Source organism: Bactrocera oleae, chromosome 4, assembly GCF_042242935.1.
Source record: "Bactrocera oleae isolate idBacOlea1 chromosome 4, idBacOlea1, whole genome shotgun sequence".
Taxonomy (NCBI): Eukaryota; Metazoa; Arthropoda; class Insecta; order Diptera; family Tephritidae; genus Bactrocera; species Bactrocera oleae.
In genome coordinates, this window is record NC_091538.1 from 23,554,474 (window position 1) to 23,571,982 (window position 17,509).

The 17,509-nt window shown below is 34.7% G+C and overlaps 1 protein-coding gene, 1 long non-coding RNA gene and 1 pseudogene across 3 annotated transcripts; 2 read left to right on the forward strand and 1 right to left on the reverse strand.

The window, feature by feature from the left end:
• The window catches only part of LOC138856927 (uncharacterized protein PF3D7_1120000-like), a 191,756-nt pseudogene that overhangs the window by 121,490 nt on the left and 52,757 nt on the right, over positions 1-17,509 (forward strand).
• On the reverse strand, positions 1,138-13,392 carry LOC138857146 (uncharacterized). 2 transcript variants are annotated; one of them, XR_011396152.1, is made up of 2 exons: positions 12,601-13,392; positions 1,138-2,996 (listed from the first exon to the last, which is right to left on the reverse strand). It is a non-coding gene; the product is annotated as an uncharacterized lncRNA (long non-coding RNA). The 2 variants fall into 2 exon arrangements; XR_011396151.1 differs by having other exon boundaries at positions 1,138-3,994.
• Positions 14,055-17,412, forward strand: LOC106623637 (E3 ubiquitin-protein ligase RNF25). The gene is made up of 4 exons (XM_014243227.3): positions 14,055-14,217; positions 14,313-14,384; positions 14,458-15,295; positions 15,509-17,412. The coding sequence occupies exons 1-4, from the start codon at positions 14,081-14,083 to the stop codon at positions 15,803-15,805; spliced, it is 1,344 nt and encodes a 447-aa protein (XP_014098702.3). The 5' UTR covers positions 14,055-14,080; the 3' UTR covers positions 15,806-17,412.

Below are 17,509 nucleotides of genomic sequence, written 5' to 3' on the forward strand. Positions count from 1 at the left end.
CAGGAATATGTTGGTTTCACGGCGTTTTCGTTCCGACAGTTCAGTGAAAAACTCTTCCTGGCTGGTAGGCAGCCTCATATCTACGTTTAGCTTGTCTTCAACTGATGTAAGTTTGTCATCCAGGGCAGAACATTGATTTGATAGCGAGACGTTTTGTTCTGACAGTTTGCTTACCTCTTTTCTTAAGTCCTTGATTTCACTTAGAACTTATTTTTTTAGGTCTCTGAACTCACGTTCATAATTTGTTGTAAAACGTTCAAAGTGTCTCTTGAGTAAGGTTTCAATATCCTTTGACGGTGACGGATCATCTGATGCATCCTTATCGGAATCCAATACATCACATGTCTTAACACGAATGTCACTTGCACATGAGTCACAGTTCCAAACTGTTTCTTTTTTCTTAATGCTGTTGGCGATGGATTTAAACTCATCGGATGAAAGGTTGGTGCACTTTGAGTGAAACCAACGTCGACAAGCCGCACATTGAATACTTGGCTGCGTTTTATCCCGGATTATGTCTGAGCAATAACCACAAATCTGTTGTGTTGTATTTACTTTTTTGGGTGGCATTTTGTAAGTACACGATACAGGAAAAAAAGATATAATGTTTGTTATGCTTTTTATTATTACACCTCACAATATTACGTCGCACACACCTTTCTTTGTTGTACGAAATTCAATTATGGTTCAATATCAAAATTTAATCGAACTTTTCTTTGTACATCCTTTATATTTTCTTATAAGAATTATTATTTCCTTTCAAGGAAACTTATATGAGGCATTTATTTAATATTCTTGTGTAGATAAGGTCACCACCGTAGATAACATATCTCTGTTAAGTACGATGTTAAGTATATTGTAACCCTTAACTTTTTATATAATACGAATTATGTACAAAATTGCATGCATTTATTTGAAAAATATTATGTAGATACTTTACTTTAACAAATATAAATAAAAATAATTTTTAATTATTTTGTATTCATTTTAGATATTTGCAAATTTCGATGCAAAATTCCCAAGCTGGACTTCAATATCATCATTTTAGTTTATAAATTATAAAAATTAAGTTACCGATTAAGTACTAAATTGATTAATTTAAAATAATATTATTTAATTAAAGTACATGTATGTACCTAATATGCGAATATTAACAATTAGTAAATTAATGTAACTATTATTGTAAACTATAAAAGTTTAACAATCAATATTAACTACCTTTAAACCATATATAAGGCTTTTAACAAAAAAATAATGATAATGTAGTATATATGTATATATATAAATGTTAGCCAGAAAACTTATTGTAAGACTGAAAATTTACTTTGTTATATAGATATGTATAATGTATGTATGTATACATGCTAAAAATTAAAAGCTAAACCAAAATAATTACTAAAAGTTTGTAAAAGCAGAAAAGAAAAATAGAACTAAAATGTATAAACATATAAATTAAAAAAAAAAAATTATGAGAATTTTAATTGTTTTATTTATAAGCAAACAGGTAACCAATTAATAAGAAAACAAATAACCCATAGAAAGTGAGGAGGGAACCGATGAACCAGTTGTCTATAACCAATGGTTAACAAAACAAATAACTTATGAACTAGTTTTCCGTAACTTATAGGTAACAATAACAAAACAAACTGTTTTCAGAAACAGTTGGCTAACCAAACAAATAGCCAATGAAAAGGACGCTGTTAACCAAAGAGTAACAGTTAGTTTTCTAAAATAGTTGACAATTTAGAATAGTAAATTATAAGAAACTTTTGTGCAAAAGCAATGAAAGGGAGCACACACCCTTAGTTATTAAAATTAATATAATAAAAAAAATTTTAAAAACAAAATATGAAAAAATATTATTGCAAAACCATTTTCTTGAAATATATTGCTTATATGGAAACTGGAAACTGTCATACATCTCACCGATTCATAAAGAGGGGCCCGAGACCTTGGTTACCAACTACCGTCCTATCTGCATACAGTCTACACTTGCAAAACTATTTGAGAGGTTAATGCTTCCACAGATACGTCAGGCATTTGAAAACATCATAACAACCAAACAACATGGCTTTACTGGTGGCAGATCCACCCCTACCAATTTGTTCATATACGTCGACAAACTGCTGAACTCCATGGATTCCGGCAACTGCACACACAGACTTCAGCAAGGCTTTTTACCGTGTTGACTACGAAATACTTTTAGATAAGCTAAGTAAATATGGTGTGGCTGGACGTGCATTAGCTTGGATACGTACATACCTCACAGACAGACGCTTGCAAGTCAGAGTAGATGGCCACTTATCCAGTGAATATGAGAAGTAATCTCTGGTGTGCCACAAGGATCTCACCTTGGTCCTGTACTGTTTAACATCTTCGTCAACGACATTGGTAATAACTTTGCTTCTGATTTCCTTCTGTATGCTGATGACCTCAAAATATTTAGACCGATTACTTGTGAGACAGACATTATAATCTTGCAACAAGACATAAATACCCTCAGTGACTGGTGTCGAGTGAACAAGCTGGATCTCAACGTAAACAAATGTGCGGCCGTATCTTTCGCTCGCTCACAATCACCGATCCGCACGAGCTACAAACTTAATGGGCTTGAGATAGCTGAGGTCGAGAAAATAAAAGACTTAGGTATCATTGTTGATAATAAGCTCACCTTCTCACACCACGCAGCTTTCTTCAGTTCTACTTAATATTCTAGATACAAATTCTCCATTCCATTCTGTTCCAGGACAGCGCCTATTGCGTATTTGGAAGCGTCTGTGGTTAAATCGAACTCTTTTTTATAATCAGGATATTGTAAGATGGCGTCTTTCGACGACAATGTGGATTTTATACTTTTGCTTCGTCCTTTAATTGGATTTGAATATTTTTGGAAATATTTTTTCACGTTCTATCTTGTTTGCCACGAAGTAGAGTTGTGAGTTGTTTAGCTAACTTTGCGTAATCTTTTATTAAGCGCCTATAGTATGCTGAAAGTCCTAAAAATTATCTAAGGTCTTTAAGTGTTTTGGGGTATGGAAAATCTGCAATAATTTTTACTTTAGATTGGTTTGTGGAAATTCCAGCAGAATTATAATGGTATTTATAGAACTCGCATTTGTCAGCTTGAACTTTCATATTAGCTTTACGGAGTGTATCGAAAATTCTGTCAATATGTTCTGAGTGTGATTTTGCGTCTTTGCTAAATATTATTATGTCGTCATAACATGTTTAATTATAACATATTTTTCTAATATGTTGTCTAAATACACGTCTAATGTCCTTTGAAATATGGATGGGGCATTCTTCAATCCGAATGGTATTCTTGTGAACTCATACTTTCTGTTGTTCACTGAAAAAGCTGTTTTCTCCACGTCAGATCCCTTAAGAGGAAATTGATGGAAACCGCTTTTTAAATCGATTACTAAAAATATTCGGTTTTATCCTAATTGTGATAGTACTTCATTTATCTCTGGTATTGGATATCTGTCTGCAATAGTAACAGTATTTAGTTTTCTGGTATCAATAACCAGGCTGAATTTCTTTTCGCCTGATGCGTCGTCTCTTTTGGGTACCACCCATATGGGTGAGTTGTATGGGGATCTGGATTTCCTAATAATACCGTCATCTAGTAATTTATTAATTTGTTTTTCTACTTCTTGTTTTAAACTAATAGGATATGGGTAATATTTTGAATAAATAAGTGTGTCTGAATTTTTTCTGATTTCTACTACTACTTTTGTTGTATAAGTTAATTTTTTGTTGGGTTTTGAAAACAAGTTTTTGTGTTGTTGTATAAGTTGTTTAATTTCGTTCTTTTCTGAAGCATTCATATGCTCATCACGAATTTGGATTGAATTAACGTCTTGAGCTTTATATTGGTGGAGTTGAGTTTTACGTCTATTTGCTACAATCATAAAATTTTCTCTTGTATGTATTACTGCTGATAATTCTTTTAGACCATCATTTCCAAGTATTGCATGAAAGGTTGAAAGAGCTGGTAATAAGAGGAATTTTAATATGCATTCTTCTATATTAAATAAATTTAGAAAAGTGTGATGTGTAATTTTTATTTTACCAACAGAATTTGCTTAAAAATAAATATAAAATTTTTATTGGAGCCTGTGTCTACTAATATTTTTAAAATTTTTGCGCTCTTTGTTTTGCATATGAAATAAGGCAAAAATGTACATCTGTCAGATCTAGGAATGGTTCATTCTCATACCTATGCGTTGTATTGGAAGGATTGTAATTGTAGTCACTATTTTGGCAGTCATTTTCGTATTGATAATTGTGTTCATTGTTCGGTTCGAGTCCTGAGTTTACATGGAAGTTTCTTTGAATTTTCGGTGGTGGGTGGTTAATTATAGATGTCTGATATGGTATTTTGCCGAAATCTTGAGGTCGTGGTGGGTTTGTATAGTTTATAGCGTTCGTTCTCAAACTAACATCTACATCCATTGGCTGAGGAGGTTTTGGTGGCCTTGGAGGAGGGGATCTTCGTTTTTGTTGGTTGAATAAATTGTTATTTTGAAAACGGTTGTAAGGATTGAAATTTTGATTTGGTGGTGGAATGTGAGCTAGTTAGGGATGGAATTTATTTTGAAGAAATTTTTGATTTGTTTTTTGGGTACATTGTGGTTAGAAATATTTTGATTGAGCGAATTGTTGTTGTGGATATTGTTGTTGTCGAGAGGGTGGTGGCAAATTGTATTTTTGATTATTGGATATTGCGCTCTGAAACTCTGATTTTCGAGTTTTAAACAAAGATGTAGGGCTTCGGGAAGACTTTTTGGTTTTCTAATTCCAAGAAGTCTGGTGATATCTCCTGAGAGTCCTCTAATAAAGGTATCTAGCACGATAATTTTCCGTCAGTAGATGGACTGCTTCTTCTCCTACCTCCATGCATCCTATCTTGTTAAGAATTATGGATACATGCGAATATACTTTTTGGTAGAATTCATTGATGAATAATCTACCTTGTACAAGACAGGTCATTTGGTATTTTTATGTACCTATGTCTTGTTTGTCAGCATAGTGGCTTGTTAGGAAACGAGATATTTCCGTCCAGTCTACAGGTGTATTGTACGATTCTAGTGCTATGTCTGATCCCCCTATTATCTTGTTTCTAATAACATTTAGTATACCAAAATATCGGGGTGTTCCCTTCGTAGGTTCATATATCCTAAGGATACGTTCTACGCTTTTTTTTCCAGGAACTGAATTCTGAATCGTTCCATGAAAACTCTCTTAATGAACGTACAATGTCAGTAATTTTGTCCATTTCACTCATGTCATATCCAAATCGTTCATTTATTGTCAGATCTATAATGTTTTGATTTGGATTATTATTTAAAAAGGATTAAATTATGTTTTATTTTATTTATCTCTGGAGGGTCCCGTTTTTGGTTAATCGCAGAGTTATTTTTTTGTTATAGATGTATTTTTTCCAATAGTATAGACTGTACAAGCCTATTATAAAATCAGAATTAGTTTATTTTAAATATTTCTCAAAAATGTTATTCCTTTTTGTTTTTGGTAAATATGTACTTAATGACCCCACTTCGTAGGGGGTTGGGGTTGTAAGGGGTGACACAATTAAGTGTCCTTTTTATGAATTCGAAGGAATTACCCGTCGGTCACCCCTTAAAAAAAAGTTATTTAGATTAAAAATCCGTGAGCGGAAAGTGAATTTTTTGAATATTTTATGTATATTTTTCAATATTTATTTACACACTTTGCACATATCACATATTCAAGTCACTTAGTTGTTGTTGTTGTTGTAGCGGCAAAAACTGTAGAATTCAGATCTCTTAGCTGTAATTACCAGTTCAGTGTGTTAAACATTTTCTTATGAAAAAAGTCAAATAGTCAAAATTTCTTTTGTGCCGCGTTTTTATGGAATGAATGAATATCGGTCGGTCAAAAACCGGGGTGTTCATAATTCAATCGCGTCAAACTCCTTTCTGCACAAACAGCAGCAAAAAAATAACCCTGGTCGGTCCAAAACCGGGGTGTTCATAATTCAATTGCGTCAAACTCCTTTCTGCACAAACAGCAGCGAAAAGGATTTTGACGCGATTGAATTATGAACACCCCGGTGTTGGACCGACCAGGGTTATTTTTTTGAAGCGCGGCCGAAGGGAGCCAGTGCAGAAAGGAGTTTGACGCGATTGAATTATGAACACCCCGGTTTTTGACCGACAAGGGTTGAATTTGGGAATATGCTGTTTTCACGAAATTTTAACCCTTCATATAATTTTTTTGAAGGGTGGCCAACGGCTAAATCCACTGAAATTGTATTTCAACGACTCCCTTCACATAGCATCTGCAACCCCAACCCCCTCCGAAGTGGGGGTCATTAAGTACATAATTACCCGAAAATTGTGTAAAAATAAAATGCTTATTTAAAGCAAAAATTAAATTAATTAATATAAAATAAATATGTAGAAACATTGCAGTGAAGTGTTAATGTATAATAAGTGCATAATATCTACTCCAGACCTACGACATTCGAGGCGCCATAAGAACTCATTCAAATAATCATACATAGATTCATGTCGTCGACCACCATTGCTTAATGAACGTTTCAAAACTCGCCAAGACGGTTCAATGTTTTGGGTGTATGCTACAGTCGTCGGATCAACGAATCTCTCAATGAATGGAATGGACATTCAGAATGATTCACAGTTTGATGAATATAACCGTATTCCTCCAAATTATCATATGATTTCCAGCATTCGGAATGAATTTCTGTCCCTTTAGCAACATGTTTCACTAATAACGACATCAGAGTTTTTTAGTAGCGTTTGTGGGAAAACTTTAGTTTAGCATCCCATGATTTCAGGGTTAAGAGGGGTATGGTTGGATAGAGGAGATTCTCCAGATCTCGAATATATATAGTTATTGCCGCCGGAAACTTATAGTTTTCGAGATATTTGCATTTTAAGTTGAAAATTTCATAAATTTCATTTTACAATTTCTCGATTTATGGTTATCTTTTCTTTTATATTATGCACTTATTACACACTAACAATGTTTCTAAATATTTATTTTATATTAAATATATAAGTATTTGCTTTAAATAAGCATTTAATTTTTACACAATTTTCGTAATATGAACAATAACAAATGGGTTCCATGTTGTCAGATAATAAGTGTTGCCATATCCAAACGGATGAAAGCAATCAAAATAAATAAAAAAAAAACCTAATCACCCTCTACAAAATATTGTAACGGATTTCTCGATAAATCGTCTACCTGTAACTCACTCTTGAGTTCGATCACTGGATTGTTAAATAAAAGTCCCAATTTAATGGCTACACACTTATCTTTATTTCTTATTCCAACAACTTAACACTTATTGCTCGTTATTCGAGCTTACAACTTCTTACTTATAGCTTAATTGCTCTTATCACGACAACACTCTAACTAGAACTGTGTTTGCTGCACAATCCGGCAGCCGTTATATAGTAAATCTGTAACAAAACATTGCTTCTAGAACATTCTGGCAACTACGAATTCGCTAACTAGTTGCTTCTGGTAGTTTATCGTTCATTCGATTTTATTCTATTATCTATGTTCGTCACACTGCCCTCCACCTAAGTCTGATCGTCTCGATTAGACATATTTGTGATACCAAACACAAAGCTTTTGTGTCCCCCATCTCGTCTTCTAGGCTGGTGCTGACATCGTTAGCCGCTCTTCTCTTCTTGGAGTTTATTCCATTCGTTTTCCGGATACTCAGTTTCTGGTACATCCCTTGACTTAAAGCTGACTCGAGATTCCATTCTTGATCAGAACGTAACTCCATTGGAACACCGAATCTCGTTACCCACTTTTTGATGAATGCCTCCGCCACTGGTTCAGTCTCTTGGTTAGGAATTGTGTATACTTGTGGCCATTCATTGAAATGGTTCTTGACTACCAAAAAATGACTATTTCCTAATTTATTGGTGGGGAATGGACCATCTTCATACACGCCTGTTTTCTCCACTGGCGCACGCGAATTGTGCTGTTTCATCTGCCCATGACTCCTGGACCTTGATCCTTTAGCTACAATGTTCTCAGCATATTTCGCAATCCTTTCTATAGCTGATTGACAACCAGTCCAATAAAACCTTTGCTTCAAATGCTCCAAGGATTTCATGTCTCTCAAGTGCCCTCCTCTTGGACATTTGTACTGCACGTTAAGAACATCAGGAATTCCAACCCTTGGAACAACCATAAGTACTCGGAAGGTTTGCCCATTTTCTGGCCTTCCTGTAGTTATTTCTCCAATCGTTGTACATTGGTTCAACTCCACCTTATGTAATGCACCTTCCAATTCTGGATCTTCTTGCACAGAGTCATCCATTTCAGGTTCAATTTTATGCTGATCTTCCACCTGTGATGGTATACACGCTTCCTGCTCTTCCAACTGTAAGGACACTTGTGCTCTTTCGACTGTGAGAACCCTTGTACTGGTACACACGCTTCCTCCTCTTCTGACTGTGAGGACACCTGCGCTGGCATACGCCCGTTCAGTTCTTCCGACTGCGAAGACACTTTTGCTGGTATACAAGCTTCTTGCTCTTCATACTGTGAAGATAATGGTTCACATGCTTCCTCGTCTTCCAACTGTGAGGATACCTGCGCTGGCATATTCACGTCGAGCTCTTTCGGTGCTGACAACTGTGCTGAAAAACGTGCACGTTGCGCTGCGAACAGCTCTTCCAAATGCGTTGACAATCGCGTTTCTTGCTCTTTAATTTGTGTCGATATTTGCGATATTGCGGCAAAAACCATGTTTATGTCCACAATCTTTGACGAGCATTGAGCCCCTTCCTTTTCTTCTATCTTTGTTGTCTCTTCTTCTAATTCCATGTGAAAGACATATTCCTCAACATTAATGTTTTCCGCCTCCATGGCCTCGATCAACCGTGATTGTAATTCAGTTTTTAATCCATTTGTCGCCAAACCACGTTGCTCCAGCTCCTTTTTCAGTTGTGGAATCTTCAGATCGTTAAACTTGGCCATTTTCAAATAATTATCTCCTTGGGAATTTATTTGACAATCCCACTTCTGACACCAATTGCAACGGATTTCTCGATAAATCGTCTACCTGTAATTCACTCTTGAGTTCGATCACTGGATTGTTAAATAAAAGTCCCAATTTAATGGCTACACACTTATCTTTATTTCTTATTCCAACAACTTAACACTTATTGCTCGTTATTCGAGCTTACAACTTCTTACTTATAGCTTAATTGCTCTTATCACGACAACACTCTAACTAGAACTGTGTTTGCTGCACAATCCGGCAGCCGTTATATAGTAAATCTGTAACAAAACATTGCTTCTAGAACATTCTGGCAACTACGAATTCGCTAACTAGTTGCTTCTGATAGTTTATCGTTCATTCGATTTTATTCTATTATCTATGTTCGTCACACTGCCCTCCACATAAGTCTGATCGTCTCGATTAGACATATTTGTGATACCAAACACAAAGCTTTTATGTCCCCCATCTCGTCTTCTAGGCTGGTGCTGACATCGTTAGCCGCCCTTCTCTTCTTGGAGTTTATTCTATTCGTTTTCCGGATACTCAGTTTCTGGTACATCCCTTGACTTAAAGCTGACTCGAGATTCCATTCTTGATCAGAACGTAACTCCATTGGAACACCGAATCTCGTTACCCACTTTTTGATGAATGCCTCCGCCACTGGTTCAGTCTCTTGGTTAGGAATTGTGTATACTTGTGGCCATTCATTGAAATGGTTCTTGACTACCAAAAAATGACTATTTCCTAATTTATTGGTGGGGAATGGACCATCTTCATACACGCCTATTTTCTCAACTGGCGCACGTGAATTGTGCTGTTTCATCTGCCCATGACTCCTGGACTTTGATCCTTTAGCTACAATGTTCTCAGCATATTTCGCAATCCTTTCTATAGCTGATTGACAACCAGTCCAATAAAACCTTTGCTTCAAATGCTCCAAGGATTTCATGTCTCTCAAGTGCCCTCCTCTTGGACATTTGTATTACACGTTAAGAACATCAGGAATTCCAACCCTTGGAACAACCATAAGTACTCGGAAGGTTTGCCCATTTTCTGGCCTTCCTGTAGTTATTTCTCCAATCGTTGTACATTGGTTCAACTCCACCTTATGTAATGCACCTTCCAATTCTGGATCTTCTTGCACAGAGTCATCCATTTCAGGTTCAATTTTATGCTGATCTTCCACCTGTGATGGTATACACGCTTCCTGCTCTTCCAACTGTAAGGACACTTGTGCTGGTATCCAAGCTTTTTGCTCTTCTAACTGTGAGGAACCTTTTATTGGTTCACACGCTTCCTCCTCTTCCAACTGTGGGAACACCTGCCCTGACATACGCAGTTCCAGCTCTTTCGACTGTGAGAACCCTTGTACTGGTACACACGCTTCCTCCTCTTCTGACTGTGAGGACACCTGGGCTGGCATACGCCCGTTCAGTTCTTCCGACTGCGAAGACACTTTTGCTGGTATACAAGCTTCTTGCTCTTCATACTGTGAAGATAATGGTTCACATGCTTCCTCGTCTTCCAACTGTGAGGATACCTGCGCTGACATATTCACGTCGAGCTCTTTCGGTGCTGACAACTGTGCTGAAAAACGTGCACGTTGCGCTGCGAACAGCTCTTCCAAATGCGTTGACAATCGCGTTTCTTGCTCTTTAATTTGTGTCGATATTTGCGATATTGCGGCAAAAACCATGTTTATGTCCACAATCTTTGACGAGCATTGAGCCTCTTCCTTTTCTTCTATCTTTGTTGTCTCTTCTTCTAATTCCATGTGAAAGACATATTCCTCAACATTAATGTTTTCCGCCTCCATGGCCTCGATCAACCGTGATTGTAATTCAGTTTTTAATCCACTTGTCGCCAAACCACGTTGCTCCAGCTCCTTTTTAAGTTGTGGAATCTTCAGATCGTTAAACTTGGCCATTTTCAAATAATTATCTCCTTGGGAATTTATTTGACAATCCCACTTCTGACACCAATTGTAACGGATTTCTCGATAAATCGTCTACCTGTAATTCACTCTTGAGTTCGATCACTGGATTGTTAAATAAAAGTCCCAATTTAATGGCTACACACTTATCTCTATTTCTTATTCCAACAACTTAACACTTATTGCTCGTTATTCGAGCTTACAACTTCTTACTTATAGCTTAATTGCTTATCACGACAACACTCTAACTAGAACTGTGTTTGCTGCACAATCCGGCAGCCGTTATATAGTAAATCTGTAACAAAACATTGCTTCTAAAACATTCTGGCAACTACGAATTCGCTAACTAGTTGCTTCTGGTAGTTTATCGTTCATTCGATTTTGTTCTATCATCTATGTTCGTCACAATATTATGAACTTAATTTTACATTTTAAATATAAGAAAAAGGTTTTATGGCTTAAATGTATGTTTTATTGCATCTGATAATTTCACAAATGGATCATGATGCTGATTTACTATATTTTTACGCCATATGTATTCATATATCAAATTTTCAAAATCTTCACTGTTATTATAATTATCCTTAATAAAAATTGAAGTTTATAGAGAGTGATATATTCTCTTTAACATTACTTTTTTTTTGTTAAGATTTTTTATTTGCACTGGCGGCTTCGGCCGCGCTTCAAAAAAATAACCCCGGTCGGTCCAACACCGGGGTGTTCATAATTCAATTGCGTCAAACTTCTTTCCGCACTGGCGCCCTTCGGCCGCGCCTCAAAAAAATAACCCTGGTCGGTCCAACACCGGGGTGTTCATAATTCAATCGCGTCAAACTCCTTTCTGCACTGGCGGCCTTCGGCCGCGCTTCAAAAAAATAACCCTGGTCGGTCCAACACCGGGGTGTTCATAATTCAATCGCGTCAAACTTCTTTTGGCACTGGCAGCCTTCGGCCGCGCTTTTAAAAAATAACCCTGGCCAATCCAATACCATAATTTATCAATAGAAGGGAATGAACAAAATTATAGTTCATGTATTTGGGGTATAATCCTCTTTTATTGTTCATTTTAATTCGCTTTCAACATATATATTTATATATATATATATATATATCAGATATGGCAACACTTATTATCTGACAACATGAAACCCATTTGTTATTGTTCATATTACGAAAATTGTGTAAAAATTATATGCTTATTTAAAGCAAATACTTAAATATTTAATATAAAATAAATATGTAGAAACATTGAAGGGAAAAGTTAGTGTATAACAAGTGCATAATATAAAAGAAAAGATAACCATAAATCGAGAAATTGTAAAATGAAATTTATGAAATTTTCAACTTAAAATGCAAATATCTCGAAAACTATAAGTTTCCGGCGACCATACCCGTCTTAACCCTGAAATCGTGGGATGCTAAACTAAAGCCCACTCGCGTTTGTTATCCGGACAAACTTCTAAGCGATATTTCTTCTCACCACCTCTTTCAATCATTCCCCAAATTATCACATGTTAAGTACATTCAATTCTATGAGTAATTAAATCACAATAAATCCTGATAAATCAGGAGACACTGTGATTCAATTACTTATAGAATTGAACCACAATAAATATCAATAACTCACCAAAGATCCAAGAACTTTCTTTTATGCTACCTCAATTATATTTTCTTCTTCCAAGTTTTGCTTCATCAATTTCTACTATAATTCCAGGTCCACCAATCAAACCTTCTTCTTCTTTTTGTTTATCAAGCGATATCCCACAAATTTCCCCACAAAATCTCCCCTTAGTTTTCATTGCTGGGTCAGACGTTAAATTAATTTTGTATTCTGGGTTGGAATAAACTGCATCAATTTTTCTCTTATTACTGGTACTTTTAGCAGGGATTTCATACGCAATATTTGTTATAGTTACAGGAGAACATTTAAAGTTTTTAATGCCTTTTAATATTTCTACCGATGCATGCATGACGCTGACCACCTTTTTCAGACGACTTTAAATTATTAGGCCCACCTCTGTTTAAGAAATATATTGTGACGAACGCGGATGATAAAACAAAATCGAACTGACGATAAATTAACAGAAGCAACTAGACACCGAATACGTAGTTGCCAGAATGTTCTAGTAGCGAACTTTTGGTAAGATTTATTATATAAGGGCTGCCGGATTGTGCAGAAAACACAGTTGTAATAAGAGTGTTGCAGTGTAAGGAGAATTAAGTTATAAGCAATAAGTTATAAGCTCGAATAACGAACAATAAGTGTTAAGTTGTTGGGATAAGAAATGCAGATAAGTGTATAGCCATTAAATTGGGACTTTTATTTAACAATCCAGTGATCGAACTCAAGAGTGAGTTATAAGTTTAAAATATTTTAAATTTTTTATCATATTCTTTTTAATTACAAATTTAAAATCCGTCAAAACCTGTAAATAAACCAATAATATATAAAAATATATAAAATAATAAAAATCTCTTAAATATATATATCATATTGAATTTTGTTAATGTGTTTTTGTCTCCTGTATCAACATATACGCATTTACACATAATATTTGATTTATTTTATCAAATCGATAAGTGAATTCAACTTCATAGAAAATTTTGTTTTCGATACGGTTTCAATGATTTCAACGTAATTTGTTTCGATCGAATCGGGAAGTTCTTCGATCGCAACGTATTCAATGATTACACTCAATATTTTAAGATATTTTGTTGTTAAAATTAATTTGGCTTTATTTTTCTGGATTATATATATTTTATTTTAGTTGATTTTAGTTTTTTGCATCAGCTGATTAGTGTCAAACTCATAGAAAACCAATTTGTCTTTATTTTCCTGCTTTGTGTATCACTATGTTAGTACATGGTTTCCTGAGCTTTTATTGTAGTACACATCGTAGTACGAATACCATATGTCTGTCATTAGCATAAAATTCTAACTCCGAACATCACCACGAAAAATGCGAAAATATTACTATCATCTATCAGAATTTTAATTTTTCTACCGATTGGCACAGTGTCTTATCTAAAATTTGGTGGGTTGTCCGAACGAAAATAGTTTTTATTACATTGGCATCACCGTGATTTTACTCCATTGTTACATTTCTATGTGGTTAAAACTAACTAACCTTTTTTCAGCAATTGTATGGGTACAACTTCAAATAATAGATTTCATTGGTATCGATTTTGTGGTGAAAAGACAAATCTTAGTCTCGAGAAGTCAGTGGAAATTTGAAATGGATGCGTAAGTAAAGAAAAAATTGGTCAGCACAGAAGTATATCGAAATGAAAGTAATGAAAATGTATGGAGTAGTTTTTCATATATAATATATATTTCAGTTTAAAAGATGAGGTAGAATCTCTAGAGGCTATATTAATGGAAGATGTGAAAATAACAAAGAATTTAGAAAGGTACTAAGTTTAATTTTATTCCTACATTTTATACATATTTAGGTACTTGAACAATATAAATATACGTTTTCAGTGGTTTGCCAGAACTTATTGAAACTACTGTATTTCCCCAAGTTGGAGACGAAGCTGAACAATATATATGTGTGACACTTCAAGTAAGCCCATCATCGAATTATCCTGAAACAAGTCCTCACTATAAACTATTACGACCACGGGGCTTAGATGATGAACGTTTGGAAGAAATTAAACATGCATGTAACGAAAAATTGCAGGAATCTGTTGGCTTTCCAGTAGTTTTTGATTTAATTGAAGTTGTTCGGGAGCATTTAACTGGAAGTAACTTACCCAGTGGGCAATGCGTAGTTTGTCTATATGGGTTTAGTGACGGCGATGAATTTACTCGCACAGAATGCTTTCATTATTTACATAGTTATTGTTTGGGACGACATTTAAATGCGCTGCGGCGAACGTATACAGAAGAATATGACAAATTGCCCAGTTGGCTCCAAAAAACTGTGGATCCTTTTCAAGCTCTATGTCCCGTCTGCAGAGAACCCATTAAAGATGAGGAGGATAGTTTGCGTTGTGCCATGCCTCCATCGGAGTTGGAAAAAGCCCCCGAATTCAAGTTAACACGCGAACTTCAGGATCTTCAGCATCGCATGTCGACATTATTTTTGAAGCAAAAAAATAAAGGCGGAATTATAGATGTAGACGCAGAAAGTGGAACCGTGATATCTATCGAAAGTGAGGAAGAGATAAGAATGCGATTACAAAGTAAAAAAACGTTTGGTAATAAGAGTAAAACGGAGAACACTTCTGCAGAAAGTGATGTAGTAAACATTGAAGAAAATGGAGCCATTGGAGGTCGTAAGAATAATTCTGGAACATCATTGTTTTCAGATCATAAGGTAAGAGTTTTACAATAAATTTCCAAATGTTTTGTACAAAAGATGTTTTGTACCAAATGTTTTGTAAAATGGGTATAAACGGATAGATTAGGCTCTCCAGGTTAAGAAAATAATATAGTTGCCGCTGACTTATGGTTTTGAGATATTTGCATTTAAATATCAAAAATTCAACTTTTTTTCCTTAAGGAGACGTTAATTCATCCTATTTTGCAGGAGCCAACTTGTTCCAAATCTTCAGGCACTTCAAGTTGTGAGCCCGTTGAACAAGACACAAATAGAATGTGTAGTGAATCCTCTAACAACAATTATCATCATCACAATCGCCGCCATTATAGAGGAGGTAGGCGTCATCAACACCATCATCAACATTATCGCGGTGAACGGGAACGAGACCGTGATCGAGGCAATGAATACGTTCTCAGCAGTGCTGGGCATAATACTAACACACCTTCATCCACTGGTAGTAAATCGGTAAAGGCTCAGATGGCCAACAATATCCACGGCAGGTGACGATTAGTACGAGTTAAGACGAAGCATTATTGCGGGGCTAGAATTTCGAATTATATTTCGTCACGTTGTCAGCAGTTCGATGAAAATACATTTGGTATTTGTAGTGCCGACATACTTGGCAAACAGCTTCTATATACTTAACCACAGCCGATTTGAAATATAACTGAGATTTGGTTTACCTTCTGTATTATCGAGATTGAGTTGATCTCAATATTGTTTACCGATATACTTCTTATGTATATAATTGATAGAGTTAAGTGACGTGAACCATTCTATTGCTATATCTACTTTTATATTAATTTTTAAATGAGTACGTATTTTCTTTAAGTTTTATAGTTACTACAACGCACACATATTTATAAAATTATAATAAGTGCAAATATTTAGGGTAAAACACTACAGTTTAGAGTTATTTCTTTTTTATTAAGCAAATATAACAATATTAATATTTTAATAAAATTGGGTAAAACTAACCCATTAACATATCTTCCATTGTTATAAATATAGTTCGTCTGTAAAATAATTTTTGCAAGCCAGAGAAAATGAATTACATGATGAACATTCGGGGAGTAAAATCTGTATAATACTTCCCGACACAAAATGTTAAAAAAGAAATCTTTATAACTTCGTTTGTTGACCAGGGAATTGGACCTAGAATTTTAAACAGAAATTTTGGTAGTTAAACAATACATATTTCCATACAGAGATAAGACATATATGTACAAGTATGTATGTTCTTTCAATGCATTAATTGTTACAGATACTTAGTAATATTGAACGCTGATAAATAGAATGTGTCAATAATATAACTGATAAATTAGAATTCATGTAATTTTGTTTTGTTCTGTGTTAATTTTTATTAATTTATATTTTTTAATTATAAATATTTGTGTGATCAACTGAAAATCAAAACAACAATAACGATTTATCTAAATTACTATAGTAACATAAGTACGCCAAACATTGAATTAATTTATTTGTACTTCTGGACTGCTAATCCCCACTTTGAGGAAAGCGCCAGCATACAAGTATAATATATATTTTTTTAATATATTCTAAATTGAAAGTTTAGAATTCTTATTTTGTATGAGCCTAGATAAACTTTAAAATAATTTGAGATCATAAATTATTTAAAAATTAACTGCTAACTAACATGCATCTATCTCATGAGAATGATAAGATATACTTATACATCTGTGTATGTATGCATGCAGCTTGTATCTTTTAAAAAGATTAAGACGAATACTGATGAATTGTTGTTATTTGCATTAAATATATACATGAAACTTTATGTCAAGAAATCCTGGATTGGCGTGTGCATATTTTTACATAAACAACCCATATAGATTAAAAAAAACTCATCAAAACTAATAAATGGTAATTGTGTTCTACCTGTGTTGATATAAATTATATGCAAGTGTCAAAAATAAAAGAATATGTTTTCGATACGTCTGATATCTTGTAAGACGTACTTATAAATGTGTTACAAAGATAAAGCCTACATAAAGGTATGAATGTATTCAGTTTCTTAAGTAGACGATGTTATAATGTCATTATTATACATAGTTCGCTTAATATTAATAAATTAAATTTTATCTCCCAAAGGAGCGGAATTCTTTCTTATTTCATATTGTTACGCCTGCTCTTTTTGATGGGAGAAATCACAACGGGTAAGTCTGGTCGGCGTATTGTTCTATGTCATCG